General features: G+C 38.5%; 1 protein-coding gene across 2 annotated transcripts in view; it reads right to left on the bottom strand.

The window, feature by feature from the left end:
• LOC108746608 (microtubule-associated protein futsch) overlaps window positions 1-9,962 on the bottom strand; it is a 22,558-nt gene extending 12,596 nt beyond the window's left edge. For both annotated transcript variants that reach the window (XM_018483479.1, XM_018483478.1), the window contains exons 1-3: window positions 5,253-9,962; window positions 523-800; window positions 61-393 (exon numbers count right to left, since the gene is read on the bottom strand). In XM_018483479.1, the coding sequence (XP_018338981.1) occupies window positions 61-393; window positions 523-800; window positions 5,253-9,329 (4,688 nt within the window). In that variant the 5' untranslated portion in view covers window positions 9,330-9,962. The remainder of the gene's footprint in view (window positions 1-60; window positions 394-522; window positions 801-5,252) is intronic.
• Between the last annotated feature and the right edge of the window lie 9,156 nt (window positions 9,963-19,118).

Here is a 19,118-nt window from a genome sequence, read left to right on the forward strand (position 1 = left end):
TTTTTATATATTTATATATGAAGAGAGAGATATAAGTATTTTATTACAAGGAACACTTACCCGCAAGTACAAAGCTCGCAAATGCACTGTTCTTTTAGAGGGATTTTCGACAATATATCCGGTACCAGCACTGATTTAGGATAGACTACATCCTCTTCGAGAGAGTCTGGACTTTGATCTCCTCTTTTAGGTATGTCCTGTTCCAATTTCTTCGGTTTCTCAGCAAATCGACTAGGTTTAGGTTTCGAAGGTTCAGGTTCTTTATCGGATTTTCTAAATGCTGTAGGTTTTTCTTCGGGTCGACTCGGCTTGCCGGCCGCTGGCTGTGGTCTTCTAGTCGGCGACGTATGATCCCGAAGCTTTTCAGGTGACTTTGGCCGGATCTCGGAAGGTCTACGAAATCAATATCGACAAGTAATAAGTATAAACTGTCGCCTTTTTATTTTTTTCTTACTTCTTTAGACATATTTAAAGGAATTAGAGCAGTTTAAAGACAAAAGAAGAAACAGTGTTTTCATTTACCTGCCATCTACTGGCCGCTGAGGACTTCTTTCGCGCTGCGGAGGTCGGCTGGGCTTTCCAGCAACTGGAGTTGGTTTTGGTCGATCGTCTTCCCTGAGACCAGGTATTCCACGAGGATAACCGGGCCGTTCAGGCGATGGTTTCCTCGTGGAATCCGTTGGTGACCGGGGTGCCGGGCCGGTGATGGTATCGAATCGAGTGTCGATGACATCCCGCGCTACCATGCTAGTCACCTGCTCTTTATCGATAAATTCCTTCGTTGACTCGGTAACATCTCTCTAAAAAAAAATACGACAAAAATATTCTTTAAGTATTTCTTAGATTTGGCTAAATGACAGTAATATTAGTAGATATAAAGCAGAATAATTTGTCAATTAATACGGTCAATGCTTTCAATTATCACTTTGCTAATGGTTGATCATGTTTTCACGTACAGTGTAAAACTATACTGTTAATTATTACGTATACCGTAATGTCGAGTATTATCACGTTTTTATAAATTGATACGTAGAATTTTACAGCTGCAACATTAGTGCTGTATAGGTAACGCATTGATTATACTATAATAAAGTACTTGCATTGATATGGCATATATATAAACTGTTAGGAAATGTCAAACATAAACTACCAGTTATGACTGTCCCACCACTCGCAAAACTTTACAACTACTTTGCTCGTAACAAATGACGACTGCAGCATTATGTCAATTTACTCAATGTCATAACAATTATTAATAAAAATAATGATTTGTGATATTCAATTGACATGCTAATTATATACAGTAAACGCCTTGGTACACACATTGGTAAAGACTTCGAGGCGTAATAACGACATAAATGCGGCTTCGTTTTTCCGCGAGCGTTCATTACGAGTTTCAAACGTGCTGCATAATGAGCGCCGCGAGCATGAACGAGATTAGGAACGCCGGTAATGCTTAGTTCGACAGAATGCAGGTAACACGAGATTGGTGTATACGGCTTTTATGTGCACGCTTACAGAGTATCGTGTAACGTGTCGAACCGTACTTTTGCGATTTAGTTTGTTTCGTTACCGACATTGCTGTCATTTCCAGAAATAGATTATATTCGTACTATCGATAATGTAAATGATTTGTACAAAGAATTTTTTTTTGTTTTATAAATGTATATTTTAAAAGATTTACAGATTTTGTATTTTTTATTAAAATGTGTGTAGGGAATCTCAAAATCTTTTTTCTTAAAATTCTCGAATTTTATAAACAATTGTAATCTTTTAATAGTTAAGTATTGATTAATATATATATAAAACACAGATAACGATTAACATTTCTAGTTATTAAGAGGAATTTTACATCTAATAATAATTTTCGTAAATTTTATATTTCACCTTTATATTTTTTAACATAAAGGTGTGCAGATTACTATTCATTTTTTAAGTGCAGTTTTATGCCATAACTGTGTGGAAACATAATATCACACTATTAAAGTGATAATAATTTAATGAAACTAATATTAATAAGTATCTTATAAATCCATGATAAATTTACTATGAAAAATATTGTTTCATTTGGGAAATTTTGATATTTTACTTATACTTGTGATGAAATTCCACGTTACATTGTGTTCATTAAAAATGTCACGTGTCTATTTTTTTTTTTCAATTTGTTGTAACTGCTCATTATTATCATTCATAGGCACGCTTGCTTTTTAATTTGACTCTACAACGAAGCAAATAACGTCTGCTGATATTATTAGTCAAATCCTTTACTGTTTTTAACGCTCGAATGTAATTCGCATAAAGCACATCAGATGAAGTTTTGGCATTTAATTAGCGAGTTAAGTAGCTTGAATCTTAAGCTGATTGCCCCTCCTCTGACGATATCGAGAGTTGCTCATAATGAAGCTCGTTTACATAATTTAGATTTTACTTGTTTTCCTGATGAGTTTAATTTTGTCTGTTTAGAAATTTCACGTTAAAAACGATCCCCTCTGTGTTGCTGTTTCGTAGTAACTACAAGTTTAATAAAAATTTCCGCGTTAAAAGAATTTTGATGAACGTGATTAAGTGCTGTTAATAAAATCATCATAATCACATTTATCGATGCCGTAATGTGTGACATGACGAGATACATATTGCACGCGCCTTCATAAAATAATAATACCGAATCGCGCCGGGAAAACGCGATCACGCGTGTACGTTGTACGTATCGTTATATCTCGATCCAAATAGGCCATCTCCATATATAGTTGTTTGCATGTTGAACAATCGAAAACAACGGAGGGTGTCTGTAATGTAGCATCAAGATAAATTGTTTTAAATATAGGGACGTAAATTACAATCGTAACATACAAATAGATTTCACAGAAATCGTTTTTTCTATCTACGATGGAGAGAAGATATTTGTTGGATATTCATTTACAGAGTGATAAATGAAGTAACGCAAAAAGCACGTGTGCGAACTTACTAAAGCATTTTATCGATCATCTCGAGAGACCTCGGAGTAAAGTCACGGCTGTGAGAATTAAATCGAGCTGCTTTAAAGAAACGGACTGTCCGTATGGTGCGGAATAAGTTACGAATGTTTATTTTTAATTCGTTCAACCGGTGTAAACTTGTAAACGTGAGAACATATTGCAAATTACCAACGTAGTCCTTGTGAATTATCCTTGTGAGCAAAGCAGTGAATATTCAGACTACAGCGTTAGATAACGTAAACTTCGAAGTACCGATCCGATTTGTGAGATGCTACGCGGAGATAAAGTTTCAAATTGTCCCGAGCATCTTCAGTTAAGAAATTCACTGCTGTTAACAGTGAAAAGTATGCTCGCTGAATTTTCAATAAGCAGCATGTGCAAAAAATAAGATTTTATCAGACATGAAACAAAATTGAAATTAATGTAATCGTAAGAAAACTAAAACGCAGAAAGAATAAAATTGAAAAAAAAAAAGACAATTTTACAAATTAGAAAAAAATTGGACGCAATCATTTTGAATAAAAGTGAAGTGTTATTTCTATTAGAAACTAATTCTGAAAATTGAAATTCTAAATTTCAAATTTTCAGAAACACTACCGTTTTATCGCTGTAGCAATAAAATCCAGAGTATCATCTGTGGCATTTTTCTTTCTGTTTGATATCGATATACCATATTTCTATGAAAACATGTGACTTTTCAGCCACAGAGTGACTCGGTCGCAGTGTAAAACCCGTTGATACCATGCGCGATTTTGTTTTTACTGATTAAATCAATATTGAGCTCTATAGGATATGTTGCAATATACAGTGGATATACAAGGTATTATTGTAAAACGATACACCTGTATGTCACTCTCTCTGTTGTACTATTATTATTTTATTTAATGTTATCGGTCGTTGCTATCGATACTGTAACCAGCGATGAGTGACGTCAATGTACACGTGTCTCTCAGCGTGGCATCTCTTAACTAAGATTTCTATAGCACTTGAACGAGGCGACCGCATGATAAGCGAAGCGGAACGCGCGTGAAATTCAATTGGTCATACATTAAGCGAGTTACATTGAGCGGTGACATCACTGCCAAATTTGCTTACATTGCATGCAATTATTATCATTCTGCATATGCTCGATTTAGCCTAATTGCAAGTGATTACCCTTACATGTCTGAGAAGGATGCAATTTCAAGGATTTTTTCATGGAAATGCAAATAATCATAATAATTAATTTTCATATACAGACTTTTGTTATAAATAATTTTGTTATAAATATAATATAAATAATATAACAATAATTAAATTTACATTTTTCCATAATAATAATGATATTTGACGTGATATTTTAAGATATCACGTCAAATATCATTATTATTATGGCTTGAAAATTATATGGTTTGGAAATTAAAATAGAAAAAAAAGATTTGTCTTTAATTCACTTTGAACTGTACAATGATCGTCTTAATATACATACATTTATCTCTCTCAAAGATAACTCGCCTATTTACATGTCGAAGTTCACTTTTTAATCGAAAACGGAGAGGTTATCGAATTGTTCTCATGTCAATGATGATAATATATTAAAAATATTAAGATACGTCTCATATATTTCTGTACTATGCAATAACATATTGACGATTTAAAGCGATCACAATACAACGATTGAGGTACTGTATGTCGGGCAAAATGTCGGGCAAATGTTTCCCATGTGAAATATCGATTTCCCGTTCGATTCCCCTATTCGCTTTGCAATAGTTCGATGAATCGGGATTCAGTCGTCCAGAAATTCGTATATATTAGAAATACGATATATGTACATATTCTGTCTGTTTCAAACAAAGGATTCAACAAAACGAATTCTCTTTTCTCTTCTGCCTCTTAACCCTTCCCATCTTTCTACGAATCGCCATATTACGTCAGGTTTATTTTCAACGCGGCGCCACACATATGAACCTGCAACCTTCGCTCGGAAGTGAAAGTATCGTTCGAACCTCTTCCGAAAGAACTGAGCTCAAAGTGTCTCGATAAGATCTTTATAAATCTGCCTACTAACATATGGTCATTATCAACTATCGAAAAGTTAATGTATTGAGAATTCGAGTGCATCGAAAATAGAAGATTTTCAAAGTTTGCAGTATTTGACTTAAATTCTTATAGAAATAAATGTTGACAACAGAGATATGGTACAAATATTATCCTGGAAAACTAAATGAGTCGTAGTTTTAGCAATTACCTGTGGAAGCAGCTAATGAAGAAACATTTTAACGTCTTGCAATTACTCACCACATCCTTGCGCGTGTCCGTCGTAAATTCAGTGATGACACGCTCGTCCTTAACATCGCGCACGTCTTGCACAGAAGTGAATCTCGAAGACTGATCGATTACATAAGATTGCTGAAGCACTTCGGATGTACGCGTGATATCCGCATGTGTGATATCCGCGACATCTTCGACGTGTCTGATCTCGGTGACGTCCTTCTGGGTCTCCGTCGATTTTCGCGAAATCGGAGTAGGCAACGTTTTTCCTTTCTGATCCACTGGTTCGCTTTCTTTCTCAATCGGTTTTCGTTCGTCCCCCGGACGTTTCTTCGGCACTTCAGTTGGTTCATCACGTGTTGGTTTCTTTCGCGTGTCCTGCGGTTTTTCGTGCACGAAAGAACCGTCCCAAGTGGAGGCGCCAGGTTTCGACGGTCGGTGCGTTCTGTCTATCGGACTTTTCTGCGGCTTTTCGTCGGGGGATTCTTTTGACATCTCGTAATCGATCGAATGTACTTTATCCTTCGGACTCTCTTTTATATAAATTTTCGATATATTTGACGAGTCATAAGTCTTTGAATCGGTGACGTACGTTTGCTCGACCGTGACGGAGCTAGTGGAATAATCGGCAGAACTTGACACATCCTTCGATGTATTCAGTATCGTAACAGATGTTCCATGATCGGCGATGTCACTCGGTTTGTCTTTGATTGGGCTTCGCTTATCTTCAGTTTTCATATCTTTTGGCCTCTTCTCTTCCGGTTTCTCGTACACGAACGATCCATCCCAGGTGGAGGCGCCTGGCTTCGACGGTCGTTGCGTTCTATCCACCGGACTCTGCGGTTTTTTATGTTTAGGCTCTTCAGTGTCTTTCGGAGGTCTTTGTCGAGGCGATGGCTCAGGTTTTTCGACGAACAGCTGTCTTGGCTTCTTATCGGCTTCGCGCACTTTATCCTCTGCGCTTCTTTCTCCGATGAAAATTTTGGATATATTTGAAGAATCGTATGTCTCCGAATCCGCGATGAATGTTTGCTCGACCGTGACGGAGCTCGTAGAATAATCGGTAGCGCTTCTTACATCTTTTGACGTATCCAAAATTGTAACTGTTTGATGATCAACATTATCGGTCCGTGGTTCTTTAATTGGACTCTGTTTAGTCGCAGCTCCATGTACATCTTTCGGTGACTTTTTATCACTCGGTTTCCTTTCCTCTGGTTTCTCATACACAAACGATCCGTCCCATGTGGACGATCCCGGTTTCAGAGGTCGGTAACTTCTATCGTCCGCGCGAGATTCCTTCTTCTCGCTTTTAACAGTGGTCTCTTTAATGTCGGTAGTAGTTATTACGTCACTGCTACAGGGCAGCCTCTTTGCACCACCGTGAGGACTTTCTTGAATGGTTACTGTTTTTTGCGTCGTTATTGGCTGACCGTCGCGAATAGTAACAGTCTCGACGGAAGTCGTCGACAAATCAAGATTCGAGGAGTCCGTGTAACTTTCGTGCATTCTTGATTGTTCCGTAACGACGGAACTTTCCATAATCTCTGACGTACTCGATACATCTTGCCTGACATCTCGGAGATCGATAGTAGTCTCGCTAACATATTTCCTCGATGTATCAACACAGGGTGTCCTTTTGCTGTCTGCTGGACGAGATTTATCTGGTAGCCTATCAATGGATTCTCTGCTAGGTGGTCGCTTCTTCTCCTGCGATTTCTCCAATACGAAAGTTCCGTCCCACGTCGACGATCCGGGTTTGGTACTTCGTAGATCTCTATCTTTCGGTATCTTCTCCGGACTTCCAGGTCGTGGAGAGGGACTAGTCCGACGTTCCGTCGTCGAAACTTCGCTCCGTGACGTATCTCCATCAAATCTAATCGTCGTTTCGACAGGGCGCCCCTCGTAAACGACTGTCTCGTACCTCGTGGAGGTACTGACACTGGCATCCCTGATATCTGAGAAACTCTGCTGACTCGATGAATGCTCAACGATGTAAGAAGTACTCGTAACGTCCGCTTCGTTAATCGAATTATCTTCCGTAACATCTCGAATATCGATGGTTTTCACCGTACGTTTATCTTCCGGTCTTCGGCGACTATCAGGTGTTACCGGTCGTTCGTAGACGAAGGTGCCGTCCCAAGCGGATTGACCGGGCTTGTAGCAGCGCGAGGTTGTGTCAAATTTCGTCTGCCTCTCCGGACTTCCATGGCCGCGCGTAATTTTAATCTCAGGACTATCCTCCTCTAAGATTACCTCGGACACCGACGTGACCTTCTCGACGTTCTTCTTGTCCTCTCTCTCGCCGGAAATCGCGTATTCGACGATGTAAGACGTGGAGACCGATTCAGTAACGTTCGAAATGTTCTGCTCTTCGCTGACATCTTGAACGTCCACGGTATCGTGACGTTTTTCCGTCGTACGGACAACGGTGACGTCTGAAGGATGCTTCTTCACGTCATCTTGCTTCGACTTTCCGTAGATAGATTCGCCGGGTCTGCCGAATAGTCTTCGTCGCGATGGACTGGATACGCGAGCTGGGTGTTCATCCTTACTCAACGGCGTGCCATCGGCATGGATCGAAGTTTCTCTGCTTACATCTCGTCGTTCTTCAGAAATGAATCTGGTGCTGTCCGCAAGGCTAGCACCTTTTACGACGCGCGTAGTCTCGGATGACTCCTTCTCGTATGTACCGTCCGTACTCTTTCCTTTGAAATCTCTTCTCTGCGTAGTTTCCACGACGTTGTCACCGCGACCGTGAAACACGTTGACGTCGGAGTCGTTAAGCTGACTTTTTCGCTGCTTCGTAATTTTTCCCACGACGAAGCTTCCGTCCCACGTCGAATCGCCAGGTCTCGAATAACGGGTCGGCCCTTTCGAATATTTGTCGCCGGCGAAATCTGTCGTGTCTGCGGCGGTTTTCTCCGACGTGACGTCACGAAGATAAGTCATCGTTCGTTGACCTTCGTCGACTATCGTTTTCGAGTCTCGAGTCACGCTTGAACTCGAAGATACGTTCTGATCGATAAACGATACCTCCTGGGTCGAGGTCTCTTGAGTGACTTTAACGCTTGTTTCATTATCTCTGGTATCGCTGTGAATCTTCGAACTTACTGATTTATCAACGACATTTTTGTCCTTGGGAGTGGCGGGTTTTTCATAGACAAAGGTGCCATCCCAGGTGGATTGGCCGGGTTTATTACAACGTGTTGATATCTCGATGTTTGATCTCTCTGATTTCAAATCGCTGCGCGTACTTTTATCGCCACTCCTCTTGATATCATCAGTATTTTTAATGACGGTCACATTGGAAGGTGTGATTGTACGTTCGCTGTCTACTTCTCGGCTTGATGTAGACATCGTCTTGCCGTTTTCATTGATTCTTTCTCCCGTTTCGCGTATTCTCGTGGTGCTCGACGTTGTTTGACCGTCTTTCGTTACGGCCTCGCTCGTCTCGCTACTCACGTGAGTACTCTCGGTCGACCTTGACGATGTCTGAGATATGGGAACGTGAGCTCCATTTTTAACGTCGTGAGAAACTACAGCGGTAGAGCGATGTCCGCTACGATCCTCGCTCGCTGATGAACTCTCAATTAGGACGCTCGAGGAGCTCGACTGCTGAACCGTTGAATGGGACGCGCTTTGACTTTGCGTCTGCACAGATTGACTGGCCCGTTCGGTCGTTTCTCCTTGAATTGTCCGACTTTCCGAAGGAGACGTCGCGTGCTCGCGTGGAATCTCGTGCGTCGTCTTCGCTTGCTTAATCGATTGCATCTGCTCCCCCGCTATGAGGTCTTGAGAGCTTTTGCCGGTTCTTCGGCTGGACGAGCTCTGCTGGATAGTCTGTGGAGGTGTCTCGATAACTTTGATAACGTTACCTTTGGAATCCATGATGACCTCGCGACTGGCACTCGTGACCTCCACCGTGCTACTTCTAGATTCGCTCTCCTTCACCTGGCTCGATTCCTCCACGACGCTGGTGGAGGATACAACCTCGACTGTCTCCGTTGTCGTCACGTCCGAGGACGTCGACGTTGTCGCGACTTCGTTTTTCGCGGCTCCCGCATTCTTCGTCCTTGACACCGTACCTTTTTTGTGAATAGTCATTGCTACCTGTTTTCGGTCGCTTCTACAGCTCGATTACTCGGCACTTGAAGCGTAACTTCACACAAACGCGAGAGAGACTCGCGCGTGATTGTTGTAAAATACGATAAAAGCCGAGGATGTTTTTAAAACGCACACTCACCGCCGAATATAATTAATTTGTCAATCACTGCGACTTTGCCCCCGATTTTATAAATTTCAAATATAAAAAAGTTCTCTTTTATCGCTGGCGCACAACCGTTTATCATCGGCACTCGGTTTTAACTACATCATACAATTATATCGCTCGCTCGCACGCGCTCGCGCCACTCTTCGAACTGAAGCTCGGCTGTGACCGGCCTCGTTTACAAACTCGTTTCTTCTGTATGATCCTCGGAACTTTCTCGCCCGCGTCAGATATATGCACGAGCTTCGCGCGTGCTTCTTCTCGCTCGCACGTAAATTCCAAAGCTCTATCTTTCTCCTCCGTACGAGTTCATTCGGGACTAATGCCGGCTTCAAAAAATGTGTGATTGCGAGAGAGATGTGAACCGATGTTCTCAGTCCGATATCGCGAGTCGATGTGGCATCGGCGGTTACTCGCCGCTGCTGGTCTAAGTGACCACACGGTTCTCCACCGTTTCCTCTCCGTTCCTCTCTCTCTCTCTCTCTCTCTCTCTCGTCACTGACACTGACATACACCAACCATGGATCTTTTATGCCTGGAGAACCTACCGCGGTATCCCTACTTTCCGCGACGTGACGGAGCCTCTGTACATTCGTCGGTACGCGTCCCATTCGTTCGGCGTGGGACGTAGCCACCCATCCTCGTGTGTCCCACACGCTCGTGGCGTGGGACGTACCTATTCGCGTATTGTTGTACGACCGGCAACGCGTGAGTTAGAACGCGTGACCCGTGAACGGGCGCGTATATGCGCATGTACGTCACGCCGCTACCGTCTCGACCAGGTGTATTATGTTATTACGATATATTGCCAGATTAGAGTACGTCTTTCTTCCTCTTACGGCTTATCTGCGAATTCTCTTTATCGCGCACATATTTGCACGGCGATAGCGCACGCCGTTTATATGTCAATGTCGAATTGTAACAACAAATTCCGACACTCGTACGACGCCGAAAAGTAAATACGGATAATACTTCAGTATTAAAAGTTTTTTGTTTTTTTGTATTTTGCGTGAAACGTTCTTTGATATTTAATACTCTCGGATATGGCTCATACACGTAAATATGAATGTTTCAATCAATTTTTCACGCGAAGCGTGATGAAGCAAAATAATATATCGCTGTTACTTTTTCTATTACTTTCCATTGCGCGCAATGAGCATTACTCAGTGGTATTTAACGTTACATTAACTCGTGAATGTAGCCGCGCTTCGCGCACGTGTGCGCGTATACGCATCGACGTACGCGTTACGTAACACATACGTAAACGCAGGATGTAGTCTTTTTCTCTTTCCTGTATTAGTGTACGTGCGTACACCTGTTGATCTCTTATATTATGCGAATAAAATTCCAAACTAGATTCCAACCTGGATGGACTTGTGCAAAATGTAATTTTGCGTTTTTACGCATATTCAACATACAGTTGAAGTTTACTACGATCATTTTTTTATTATGATATTATATGTTTTTTTTTTTGTTAGAGATCCAAACACATGACAACGAATGAAAAACGGAAATAATAAAATAAAATAATTAATAGCAATCCGTATACTATATCGAACTACATCGTTGCACACAACAAAAGCATAAAAAAAAAAATACAAGAGAACAATTCATAAAAGACGAGGAAGTCCTACAAGGGTGTATCCTACGCGCAAATCGAAAGTTTCATCTTGATACTTATTTCTATAAAAGTTTCGCACAATGATTCATACATAACGACACGCAGTTCTTTCTTTCAACATTTTGCGGCGAGAAAAATTGCGGACCGTGAGCACCGCGAACGCGACAGAGAAATCGGTGGGGGCACCTTCGCAGAACCGGTCCATCGTGATGCCACGGCGTAAACCGAGCGATGACGTAGACTGCAAAACTACGACGATCGTAGCCAATGTTTCCTGCCGGACGGACAAGTGTCACCAATGTCCATTATTTATTGTTATTAGGAACATGATTGAGATAACAGTTAGTTATTTCAATGAGATGTTCTTGACAAGTCATTGATTGTTAAAGAGGTAATCATTTTGCTGATAAACTAATTCGCTTTGTGAGGAATAGATAGATTCTTTCTCGATTCAAATAATAAACTTGTTAAAAATAATTATTATAAATTATTTTGTTTTTTACCGATCGCAATAATAAACGTATAAAAACAATATTTATAATTTATTTAACAATAAACGTGAAAAGTAAAGAACTTGATATACAAAATTTAATTACTCCATTTCTTTATATAATTATAATTTGTATGGATATGTAACAGTATATGATTACGATCTGTGATAAGATCTCCGACTAGAGAATGCTAAGCATTTTTTTATTGTTGAGTATTATCGATACATTGATTCAGGATGAAACGGATGATAATACGGCAATCATTGTTGAAATTATAAACCAATTATGAATCAATTGTACATCCAATTGTACATTAAATGAAAAAAAAAAATGTTTTATACACTAAACAAAAAAATAAATAAAAAAATATGCTGCGAGCAGAAACATTTAAGCTAATTTATGCTTGTGCAATATTCATTTCCTGCTGTATTACGTATGTCTTTGGAAATAAATCGAGTAAATAATTTTTGTATTTGATTGAAATATTAACACTTACTTCGAGATGTAAAGTACATTCGTGGGCGTTAACGATGCGAAGTGTATGTCTCATTCGTTAAAAAAAAGTGTTTACGTACACTTACATCTAAAATATCATAAAGATGTTTATTAACTTTAATGAACGTTTGTTCTTTATGGTATGTATGTAATAAAACGCGTTATTATATGGAAGATACTATTGTTATTATAGACCCAGTCAGGGTTGATACTATACATGACAAATAGCGTCGGGATCTATTCTATACTACATGAAGAGATGCAGACGACCGTAATAATTGAATTGAAGTATAAATTAACTTAATAAATAAATTATGCTAACTTTCTTACTAACTTCACCTAACGGTAATCATAAGTTAACCGGTTCCTCGTGTCTATTTGCGTTTTAGCCGTTATCTAAAAGTCAAAGTCAAACGAGTATCTAAAATAATTCTGCATCTTTCTCTATATTCGAAAAAACACGAAACTGTACTGACCAATAAACATCAGAGCGTAAGTCGAATGCAATAGAAGAGTAACAGAAGTAACGAAACTTCTAGGAGGCGAAAATTGAAACATCAAAATGTAAAAAAGGCGCAAATGATAATTCTTTTACATTTCATTGTTCCAATTTTAGAAGTTTCGTTTACGTTTCTTTTCCTCTTCTATTACATCCGATTTACGCTCTGACGTTTCTCTTCATCCGGGAAGTAACAAGAATTTTATTTTTTTATTTTGATATACATAAAAATTTTCTAAATTCTATTATTCGATAACTATCACGAGCGATACTATCGCGCAGCGCATCCGTGGACCAATTTACTTAAAGAGCGAAAGCACCACGCCCGTCTGCTCATATTTCCCGTAAAAAGCGACGGCGGGTCACGGCGTGGGTAGAAAACCAGACAGCGTGCGGCTTCTCGGGTTCGACTTCAATACGCCGTATTTGGCGAATGCGTCGAAATCTGTAGGCGAACCGGTAACCGATTGAACGCGTCATCCGTGTACTCCGAACGAATGTTTCTGTACGTGTCATTTGAGCTGGCGCTATAAACGTTATACTGTTATTATTATCTTTTTTTTTTTCATATTTTTTAAGATAATGAAACTTTCGTCGACCTTCGTCTCGCTAATTTATTAAAAAATTAATTGTATACAAGAGTAGTAAATGTACTTAATCTTTACAGGACGGGAAAGCCATTATAGTGGCGTTGAAATAGTGTCATATTTTGTGACAAGAAATAACGAATTATAACAAATTTTACTTAGGAAAAGCTATAAGGTTTTAAAAATAGATCCCCTCTAAAGATTAAACATGGATTAACATTGCTTTAAATTTTTTACGCAATCAAATTTGCAAATCAAAACCGTAGCGCTTCATCACCTTACAGTTTAGTGGCACAGGATGCCTTAAAACCATTTCTGATCCTTTGCAAATTATTCTTAACCTTTCTGGGACCGCACGGAGTTGTGCACGCATATATGATGAGTGATTATTCATTCTTTGTATAGCCTGAAGACACGTATTAGTCCGTTTACGTTTTTCCATCGAGAAGGACGCGATCGAATTCCAAATAGTGGCTCGCGGCAGAGCACCTTAACCGGCGAGTGATTTCGCGAGATATCGGCTCGCGGGTTGCGTGCTCCGCGTATCGAAATCGCGCATTTCGCAAAACGAGACGAACCGTGGCGGATGCTTATGGTTAACGGGGCTAATTTTATGCAGGTTAAAAAAAAAGAAAAAAAGTCGATCGCTCTTCGCAAATCAGTTTGGCACGGTCTTTCTCTCGGGGGAGAATTGAAAGCATGCCCAAGTTGAGAGAAGAGGCCACCTCCGTAATGGATAGCGCCATAATGAAGTACGGTACGGCGGACTCTCTCATTAATTAACGTTAAAAGGGAAACTTTTGTAATTGCGCTCCTAAGACGAAGCGATGCAGCCTGACCTCCTCGCTGACGCGTCGTTACGTCGACGTCAGAGAGAACTAGACGGCGCGTCTTGAAAAGTGAAGTCTTTCTAGTGATTAGGGGTGCTGTCGAATTTCTTATATTATAGTCTCTAAATCCTTTTACAAGTGTTAATAATAACTTACGCTATATTCCGGGAGCACAATTTTCGGAATATTAACTTTAATTAATGCAAAACTAAACGGGGACTACATGCAAATACGATACTCTATTTGTGATTTATAGCATTTATAGTTTATCGGATATTTATCTTTAGTTCCTTTCGTGATTCAGACACAGGCTTTAAACGTTAAAGTTCACGTTTGCTTGTAATGTCTAAATGAAACGACCGGATCATTAAATAATAACGCGAGTTTTATAGGCACCATGAAGTCATCGGTCGTGAAACTATACGTCGTTATTTATGCGCACGTGTAATCACGCTATACAGTCACAATGGATGTACTGTTCTGGTGCATTATGAATCTGTCTCGCGAAATCCTTCAGATCGGTTTTTTTTTTTTTTTTTTTTTTCGGCCGATGTACTTTATAAGTACCTACGTGTGATTTGGCCTTTCTTTCAAGGGCGAGCTGCAAGCGTCAGGAAGGTAATAAAAAGATTCTACGGTACCTTTTTATACCAATTCAAAACGCTCGCGTTCATCGCCGAGCCTTCCCTCCCAAGGATTACCTACAGGCATTCAAGTACGAAGTTTTCATTACGTCCTGATGCGTAGACATGCGCTCCAAAAGCGGTCATACGAATTTCGCGTCGTGGTCGACCGGGCAGGGATAAGCCACGAATGTGCAGCATTTGCAGCCTATGATGTCACGGGCCGTTTCATTCCTCTATCGGACGTCGAGAGTCTCTGCAGGGAATTCTTAATACAGTGGTAAATATCTGAGAGTAACTCCGAGCCAAAGCGTTTCAAGATCTCGCGTGCGCTTGTACAACGAGAGCGTGCCCCGTCACATATATACGACCGTGACACTAAAACAGTGGTTCTCGACTTTATGTTCCCCTATCATTACGCTCTTATTATCTGTATAATCTAAATTTCTTTTCTGATTTGCAAATTTCAGGAATTCGTTTTTTCAGAGCTTACATAAAAGTTATCCCAGGAAAAAGAGAGGAGAGAGAGAGAGAGAGAGAGAGAAAAACATGTTTTTCAGTCTCTATACCATACATCAGAAAAATATATATCTCTGAATTTTAATCAAGTCAATTCAATTACGAAAAAAAACCGTAGAATAGGCTTTACCTTGATAAACAAGTAAACTTCGGCAACGCGAGCAAATTTCTCGGCCGTTCTGCGGCGTGCAAAGGGTGAAAGCGCACCCACCTCAAACGTGATTAGAATCTTGGTACTAATCCCGGTACAAATTGAATCATAGCCACCGATGCGCGTCGCTCGCCGTGACAGCCGATACAGAGAAATGCAATTTCGGATGGCACGCACGTATAAGGCGTGACCACGCGACACGGAAAATTGACACGATTATCGATAACCGCGTGTATACGATGCACCGAATGCATCTATCTCCCGTACGCCGCAGGCATGCACCCGGTGAACGCTTAGAGTCCGTGTTGTGTTTAAACTGCCTTTAGGGACCAATACGTGATCGATACACCGCTTTGTAATCACGTGCATGCCGCTTGCATGGTGTAACGTCATCAATTAATTAATATTTGCAATATTCAGTAAATCCAACCGATCTTTGGACAATAGAATGTGGTCGGTAATTACGCGCGTGTGTGTGTGTGTGTTTGTGTGTGTGTGTGTGTGTAGCACAGGATAAATTAGAAAAAACCGTTTTTTCAAACAGAAAAATAAGCTGAAATCTTAATGAAACTAAAAAAAAAAAAAAAATGTTAATTTCTTTGTAATATGCGTTTTATGAAAAAGTTAATATATTTTTTAAACGGGCCTGAATTTACAAAAACCCTGTGTTACTATTGTCCGTTTTGAATATAAAATAAACAAGCTGTTTTATAATTTGTGTCATCAATATTCATCAGAATTTTATGAAAAACACGAGTTAAAAGTGACTTAATTAACTGACCGCGCATCGAACTGTTTTTTTATCATTCAAAATTTCTCTCATAAGATGCGCATCTTTGGAGTAACACAGATGCACGTATATGTTCGCATGTCGGTGTGCAATCTACATGTCCTAGATGTGGTTACCACGGCTAGTATTGACGAAACAATGAAGAGATTTGTCTAAATGTTCGCATTAATGTTGTCATTGCAAATTAACAACGGAATTCACGCTCATAATGAACATACCTATACATACACTGAGAGAAAAGTATATCGTATTTGTGACTATATAATTGCATGGTAAAATAATTATGATTAGGAGCATCATTTTTATAGTTATTATTACCATAATGTTATATATAGTAACAATAACTTTATATGTATAGTTACATTATTGTAGTACAATTTACTATATGCAAATATGATTTATGTGTAAGATAATCATACAATTAGTTCAGGTTATTATAATTTATCTGGTCAAAACAATGATAAATTTACGGTCGTTCCAAAAGTAGCTATAAATTATAATTAAATTGTGGTTATTCCAACCATTTTTTTCTCTCAGTGTATAATTTATGATTTTAAATCATAATCATATTACACAATATTACACGGTACAGGAAAGATTGTGCGGTAAAGCTTTATAAAATAAAACGATAAATATTCCTGCATCCATAGGAATGTTAATTAATTGCGCAATAGTCCCATGAAATGTGAAGATTTTAAATTAGAGAATGCGAAGACTTTTAACTAAGGAACTTTTCTACATATACTCTGTTCAAATGCACCGTTCGTGAGAAAATTTCATTACGTCTAAAGCTCCGGAAAGTAGACAAACATTGATACACTGTTGACGAACACGTTACGGTATTACGGGCGCTAGAAAATATGTCAACTAAAAAACACGTTGTTAATTTAAGGAGTTATTTTAATATGAAAATAATATGTAAATAATGTAAATATAAAATTAAAATAATATACGTAATTATATATTAATTTTTTCTATAAGAGAGAATATATCCTAAGCAAGAATATATCCTTCGATCTTGAAGTTCGACTACGTAGGTTGTTAGATAACGTTTATGTGTTCTCATTAATCATTAATACAAATGACGTGACTAACTAAGAAAACAGATTTAATTTTTAGTGAACCTTTTAAGAAATTCTCAACATAAAGAAGTTGGAAACTTATTCCAATCTTCGATAAGACGTACACTCCTATCATCCTATGCAAATCATTGCACGTGAGAAAGAATCGTTCAGCTGGCTTTTCTGTTCACGCTGAAAGAAAAAAGATCATGATCCTTACGGAAATCGAGGTGCAGGTACAAGAATGACCTGCTCGAGCTTGATTCTATTCGCGTGTAACTCGGGGATCCGTGTTTGTCGTCGGAACAAAGGAGAAAATTGCATGGATATAAGATAAGGAATTTCTTCTACATTCTTCAGCCGCTGGTACCTGAACTCTGCTTATTTTTCACACAATGCACTTTTATGCATGTGCAATTTGCGATAAAAAAAAAGATATCAACTTGATAAAATTATGTGTAGAATAATAGAAAATTTTACACACACACACACACACACACACACACACACACACACACACACACACACACACAATTAGGCAAAATATGCCGCGCGATTAAAGAGAAATACTTTAAAATATATAGCGTATTTTAAAAATCAATCGTTTACTTCCTTATTAAATTAAAACTTTTAATTTATATCAGCTGTAATTTTTATCCATTATATAAGATTAGAAAATTATACCCACCTGTTATCGTATTTCTTGATCACTCTATGCTTCTGGTCTATCGATCTTCATCACGCAAGACCGAACAGTGATTACTGGTTCTTGTAAACGTTTATAATTGAACATTTTGCATTAACACATATTAAGTCTCACAGCGAAAATAAAGAAAATTACGTTAATCTTGCGATTAACCCGGCGAGGGTGTAGATCAAGGCATGATGGTCGATCGTCGAATGACGCACCGACGACGACGACTACACGTCACAGATGCATCGCGACGTCTGACGTTCCCGCGTTTGTCGGCGTCGCGGTGCCGTCATGACGACCATGTACAATAAAGTTCGCGTATGCGCCTTCGAAATGTGTTAAAACGCTTGCGCGGCTGAAAATATACTAAACGTATACAGATTTTACAGAGAAAGAAATTTATATGTGCAATTAAAGACGAAATAGATTATAACTTTTAAGTAAAAAAAAAAAAACAGAATAAAAAGACTGATTTTTTATTAGAATTTTTCTTTACTTTAAGATCTTAATAAAAAGATATAGAATTTATTTGTCTTGTTATTCATTATTGAAACGTATAATATTTACACACTATTTCGGCATTATTTAATGCTTTTTGTTTTTATGAATTTATAAATATCTAGGCGGAAAAATTTGCGTTGTTGTGTTTAATTAGTTTTGATAACGCCTTTTCGAAATTGAATCCATAGCACCGCGCTACTTACAATTTATAATACAATTTTTAATACAATTACAAAAAATGTAATATAATAATCGTTGTATTACATTTTAATGGTTTACGGCTATTTTTATACAGAAATCTTTTAGATGAAATGAAAAATTTTACGAAAACTGATTTCTGGAATAATAATATAACGCCAAATATAAAAAAATACATATCTAAGTAAAGAACTTTCAGAATCGAGCAAAAACTGGTTCTTGCTTAAAAAAGTTTCCAGTTTTTTAAATAATTTTTATCTTTATACGTAATATAAACATAGTTACAAGAAAAATAACAGAAAATTTTAACACGTAACATCATGCCTCTCTAATAAAACTTATCACTATAGTTAAATAAAGTTTTCCATTTATTCCATTAACGTAACAAAAATATCGTACATTTAATATTGCACTTATGTTTTTTCTATGAGGATATATATCATGTTATATTTTCATATAATATATCTTTAGATTCACTACAATATTTCTCTATAGACATATATAACGAAAATTGTTTTATCTCCAAATATTAAAAAAATGTTATGTGTATATATATATATATATAA

Source organism: Trachymyrmex septentrionalis, unplaced genomic scaffold (assembly GCF_001594115.1).
Source record: "Trachymyrmex septentrionalis isolate Tsep2-gDNA-1 unplaced genomic scaffold, Tsep1.0 scaffold182, whole genome shotgun sequence".
NCBI classification, from domain to species: domain Eukaryota; kingdom Metazoa; phylum Arthropoda; class Insecta; order Hymenoptera; family Formicidae; genus Trachymyrmex; species Trachymyrmex septentrionalis.